Below are 6019 nucleotides of genomic sequence, written 5' to 3'. Positions count from 1 at the left end.
AATTAATTTGAGTTATAATGAGAAAACAGAACTCCTCAACTCGATTAACTCAAAATTTTTTACTCAATTTGACTAAACACTCAACCCTAATCACAACTCATAGGTGGGAATATTACAAAGTAAGACCACGTGGAAAGCCCAAGTAGAAGTGGAGTTAAAAATAGGTTCAATTCTTCTATTAATCACTGTATTTTGTAAAAGTTATGTATTTAATCCACGTACTTTTTATATTTAAAATTTTCAGTTCTCACCAAATAGTAATTGTTAAATTCATTAGGTAAAGTTTTGCTATTCATAAAATTTGATTAGCATGATCATTTGTATAATGTTATTTTAGCTTATTATTTCTACATATTATTTACTAAAAGTTAGTTAATTGATTAACGATTATTGTTTATGTTAAGACTAAAATTTTAAATTTTGAAAAGTATAGAATTTAAAATGATCCATTTGAAAAAATAAACTAAATCTATAACTATACATATAGTACATGACTAGTAATAAAATTTAACCAAACAAATTTAATTGATATTGTTTGGGCCATGACTAACACTTCAAAATTTAAAAAGTACAGGACTAAAAGTGATTAATTCAAAAAATAAAAGGATCAAATTGATAAAAAAGTATAGAGACTAAATTTACAACTCTCGTAAAGTACAAGGGACTAATAGCAGAAATTAACCATAAAAATTCATGAACTTGCTCACTAAGTTAACCTTGAACTTGACTCTGTTTCCCTACAAGCTCTATATATACACATAAGACGCCCAATCCTCATTGGAGTAGAAGTCTTTACCCTTTCTCACATTCGACTTTTTATTCCTTTCTTGCAAGGGAGAAAAGAAAATTATATTGTGGGATGGCGAAATTGAGGATCGCAGGGACATGGGTAGGGGTGATAGACTTAGAATTGGAGAATTGGACTGTGGCAATGCTGAGGGAAGAGGTCGCGAAACGATCAAATGCCCAACGTCCTGACTCTATCAACCTTATATCTGCTGGTAAAGTTTTGAAAGATGGCGATGGCTCTCAAAACTTAACCCAATTGGGTATCAGAAACAATGCTAAGATTCTTGCCACCCGTGTTTCCGTTGATGAAGGCAAGTCCTTGGAACAAGAATTGATGGCCGAGGAAGAACGCTCTCGCAGACTTGCTCGAGTCAAGTGAGTCTTTTTGGTCAACTCTCTCCTGTTCTCTCGCCTTTTGTTTTCTTTTAAACGCTTAATTAATAGTATTCAATATTTCTGTATCTTTTTTTTTTCTTTTTCTTTTAATGGTTGATTGGGTTCTTGGTTTTATTGAAATTCTGGGTTTAATCGAAGTTACCAAATTTATTCTTATAATAAGGAAATTTATAATTACGTTCATTCTTTTAGGAGGGTTTAGGGTTTAGGGTTGTCAATCATATATTATTATGCCAAAAGGAATTGTGTTCTTGGGATGTATAAGTATTTCCATGCAGTTGATGGAATTGTAGTATTTTTCTGTCTTAAAATCATTGTGTTACTGTATTTTGAAGTCTATGATTGAATTGATAGTGTCAAATGTTAGTATTTTGCAGTGTTTGAGTCTTTGAGAGATGTTGGTCCTTTATGGTTTACCTTAAGTTGAGATGATATCAAGCGTCTACTGTTGTTTTTCGAAGTGGGGGAATACTTTGAAAAATGCGTCTTCCTCTTTCAACATTTTAGGTGAACCAAAGACTTCAATCTTACTTTTGAAAAGTTTTAATGGATGCGACAGTTTTACAGTTTTCCTGCATTATGAAATGATCATCTTTTCAGGATTAGGTGGGCTGGATAGTAGTTCCTTTCTGTTTATTTTGTAAGTACCATTGCATATCGTTTTGCAAATTAACCAGTGACTAATCCATAGTTATCTCTATGGGCAGGGCAGCTGCCACTGCACTTTCCAAGAGACATGTAGATGGTTCACTACCAATTGAAGACTTCAATATTGAACTTGAAAACCAGGGAGGGCAAAAAGTACAATTAGGAACTGAGACTGATCAGCGGTATGTCATTTTTCCCTAGGGTATTAAGACATTTGACCCCATTTTTTAAACTAAAGTAAGTTATGAACGGTCTTTAAACAGGGCAGTGATGATGGGTCTGATGCTTCATGAAAATGCAAAGAATCTACTTACGAGACAACTGTATAAAGACGCACTGGAAGTACTTACCATGGGCGAGGTCAGTCTCTAGCATCCTTCCTCATTTGCTTCTACGGTACTAATTTTTTCTTGTTTGAATCTGGATTCTTAGACTAGCAGTTGATAAACTTTCTTGTCAGCTATGTTAATCAGACTTGGGGGATAAGTGTTAGATACAAATATGCGTTTGTCATGGATATAATAAATCTTTCCAAGTTTTCCATATATTTGGAGGGTTGTATCTCTGCATCCATGTCTAGATATGTAACTGGACGTGTAATTTAGGGAAAAGAGTCTGAGAAACATAGCTTGTTAACAAAGATAATAATTTGGTTATAGGTGAAATATTTTTCTTTTGAGTTTGACAATTAATTAATATAAGTTCTATATTCTTTCTTGTAGGAGGCTTTCTCTCTTTGTGATCCCAAGGTCCTTGAGGTAAGATATTCCTTCTTAGAATTGAAGAAGGTTCTTTTTCTGAATAACTTAACCCATGCTGTGTTTCAGATTTTTGTTTAGGGATATAACTAAAAGTTGATTTAGCCTTTTGTTAATTCTTGTATGATCTTAAACATGCATATGTTATTTCAATAATTGCATTCTTGTTTTTTAGATTTTTATCAACTCAATATCCTATACACTTTAGCTGTATGTGCTTGCTTGCAGTTTATTGACAATGTACCGATACTGCAAATAGACATGGTGTGGTGCTATTTCTTGCTTCGAGACATCAGTTGGCTTTCAGTTGCAGGAATACGCCTTGAAAAAGCCAGAGAAGGACTTGAGCGTTGTCACGGGAAGGATTTTTCACGTGTTAGACTCCTTCAAGCTGGTTGCCAGCCAGAGCTTGCACTGTGAGTACTTTCTGAAAATTGCTTCAGTGGCTCAATTTCTATGTTTCTGGCCTTTAATGAGAATGCTGTTTGTTGCGATGTTAAGCTAATCTCTTTTGGATACTTTCTTTGTAGACATATGAGGTTGGAGTTGTTGGAAGGGGTGGTGGCATATCATAATGGTCAGTTGGATAAATCTAAAAAGGCACTGACATCTGCACAAGCAAAATTCTCTCAGGTCACTATAATTACAGTCCAAAGCAGCTAGCTCTTCTATATTCCCCCCCCACCCCGTTGCGCGCGCGATAGGGACCACTACAGCTCCTCTTATACTCTTATCAGCATACATGCAGCTATCCTTTGAGCACATCTATAAACCAATAATTACAAGACTGGATTTGCAAATTGCTTGCTGTACTATTGCAACTTTTATATAATGAAAAATATTGGTTAAATAATAAAAATGACATACATCAATAGTTTGTTATGCTCATCTCTTACTTCCTTCTGCCACATTCAGCCATCATTTTGTTGTTTCCATATCCTTTTGTTTTTTCCACTTTTATTTTCTTAACCATAATTTCGTTGCATCCTTCTCCAATATTAAGCCCTATTTTTATTTTTCTGACAATATCAGTTACAAGTGCCTGATGAAGCCTTATCTCATGTCATGAGCATGGGCTTTAAGGAACGTGATGCAAGGAGGGCATTACGATTGAACAACCAAGATATCAGGAGAGCTGTTGATTTTCTTTTTGAGGAGAAGACAAAGAGAAAACAGAAGCGGGAGGATGATATCCGGCATAGAACAGAAATCATGTGGGTATAATATACTTAAGATCTCTTATGATTGTCATTTTATTTTATGTAGAAATTATTAATGTAACAAGTTTTCAGGGAGCTAAAGCAATATGGAGTGACACCATTGAAGAAGGCAGTGAATGTTGAGAAATTGAAAGAATTGGTGGCTATTGGGTGAGCTGGGCACTCCTGTATTCTTGTTTGTCCTTTTAAATCGTCATTGATGTGATATGATGACTATCATTTTTGTTTTGGTGTATTTTGAAAGTTCAAGTTTAACAATCTTAGCTTCAAGTGACCCTCCTTTTTGTCCTTTTTCTTTTAAATTGAAAATGCTAAGACCTTTAAGATTTGGCAGATTTGAGAAGGAACTTGCTGCTGAAGCCCTTCGAAGGAATGAGAATGACTTCCAAAAGGCGTTAGATGATCTGACAAATCCAGGTTGTTCTGCCATCCAGGTTGACTGCTTTTGCATGAAGTTTTACTATTCCAATTTTATTGGCTGTGGCCATCATTGATTATGTTTGTCTGCAGATTGATATTGAGTCAAGGAAAAGGAAAAGAGAGCAACGAGCTGTAAATGCCAGAATTGAAGAGCTTGTATCTATGGGATTTGACAGATCTAGAGGTAATGATGAAATAGTTCTGAACTGATATACTGGTATTTCATAGTTGTTTTCCATCTTTATGATATAGATTCTATGGTTGTCACAGTAGATATATTAGTAACTAGAGGTAACCCGATAATAATTTCTTGTAGTGTGCATGTTTGTGGTGGAGGTGAGCGAACAAATTTAAAATTTGTGAGATATATAGCTAAACCCTGTTATGTTCCATAATAATAATGGCCAAAGCCAGAAGAAAGGAGAAAGGATATGCTTTTCTTTCTAGTCATTCGAAACAATTAAAAAACAGCTTTTTTTTAGAAAAACATATCATGACTCAAAAGAATCAGTAGTGCAAACTGAGAATTCATGTAAAAGACATTATAGATTCAACATGGTAAATACATGTTGCAATCTCTCCAGTTTATTGGAAATTCTACTTGAAGTACCTTGTTGCCTAATTTGGATGTAGTTGTGAAAGCTTTCTAGTGCTCAAGAGGATTATATTTGAAAAAGGTTTTGCTGAAATCATTACTTGTTTATCCCCCATAAACTTGACTAGTATTTATCCTAGCAATATTCTGATATATTCCTGGGTTCAGTGGTTGTTGTTGTTCAGGCTGGTGAGACGATGGAGCAAACGATGAGTCGACTACTGTCAGAATTTGATCCACTCCAGGCTTTTGAAGCTAACAGCAGCGGGAATCCTGCTTCAGAGGCTAGCAATTTGAACCCTGATAGTGTTGAAGGACCATCAACTGCAGATGAAGAACGGGATGTGGAGATGGAAGATGAGCTTGCAAGAGACATAGGAAAAGCAGATGCGTTATCAGACTATGACATTGAAGTTACGAAAGAAGGTGAAGCAATACAGGAGTATTTAGCTCTTTTGGCCTCAACAGATAGCAAGGATGCTCTATCTTCGTGTTGAGAAGATGAGAATGGGCAATTACTAGTACATATTTGTGAATAGGATGTCTCCACTGATACAGGACTCTCAGTACAGGTAGTAAATGCCAATAATTTCAGTGGTTTTAGGCTCTAGAATGAAAGGAAACCGAATAGCTCCTCATACAATTACAAGGCTTGTAATTTCACATTTGAATCCTTAATATCGGTTCACAATTACACCCAAATAGTGATATATGTGCATGAATGTGTTGCATGCATGATTTTTTATTTTATGTGCATATATGCCTGTACTCATTATCCTTCGATTCTCCTGTCTAGATTTATTGTATTTTTGGTTTCAATATTTTATAATTTTTCTATTTCTCAAAATAGGCAATATTTATTAAATTAATTATTCAGTAAAATAATATTTTCAAAATATTGTGTAACTTCCAGGTGGGTGGTTGTATAGAAGACAAATCACAAACAAATACCAATAATAAATGCAAATAAAGAGAAAAAGGAAGTCCAAATTCAAATTCGAAAAAGAAATTCAGTAGTTAAATAGTTACATGCCATATAAAATAAAAAAAGAGAAAAATGCAAAAACATGTATCTAATCTTCATTGGAGCCTCGCTCCGGTCCAGCTATAACCTTTCCCTTGCCTTTTTCGGCTGTAGCGTTGGTGCGTCGGTGGTCTTGGGCATTTGAAGACTACCCTTGTAGTCATAGGAC

The 6019-nt window shown here is 35.0% G+C and overlaps 1 protein-coding gene across 1 annotated transcript; it reads left to right on the top strand.

The window, feature by feature from the left end:
• Nucleotides 1-746: 746 nt before the first annotated feature.
• LOC108483471 (uncharacterized) lies at nt 747-5528 on the top strand. Its single transcript, XM_017786892.2, has 11 exons — nt 747-1164; nt 1893-2015; nt 2097-2193; nt 2556-2591; nt 2820-3007; nt 3122-3224; nt 3624-3805; nt 3884-3961; nt 4146-4245; nt 4322-4415; nt 4995-5528. Exons 1-11 carry the CDS (start codon nt 860-862, stop codon nt 5321-5323), a joined length of 1635 nt encoding a protein of 544 aa, XP_017642381.1. The 5' UTR covers nt 747-859; the 3' UTR covers nt 5324-5528.
• Nucleotides 5529-6019: the final 491 nt, after the last annotated feature.

The sequence above is a fragment of the Gossypium arboreum genome, chromosome 8 (assembly GCF_025698485.1).
Source record: "Gossypium arboreum isolate Shixiya-1 chromosome 8, ASM2569848v2, whole genome shotgun sequence".
NCBI lineage: Eukaryota > Viridiplantae > Streptophyta > Magnoliopsida > Malvales > Malvaceae > Gossypium > Gossypium arboreum.
The sequence above is the reverse complement of the archived record's forward strand: the minus strand, read 5'-3'. Positions and strand labels throughout refer to the sequence as shown.

Coding starts and splice junctions, on each gene's coding strand:
- LOC108483471 (XM_017786892.2), top strand. CDS start 860: ATGGCGAAATTGAGGATCGCAGGGACATGGGTAGGGGTGATAGACTTA. Junction 4,246..4,321: donor CAGGTTGTTCTGCCATCCAG/GTTGACTGCTTT, acceptor GTTTGTCTGCAG/ATTGATATTGAGTCAAGGAA. Junction 4,416..4,994: donor GGGATTTGACAGATCTAGAG/GTAATGATGAAA, acceptor TCCTGGGTTCAG/TGGTTGTTGTTGTTCAGGCT.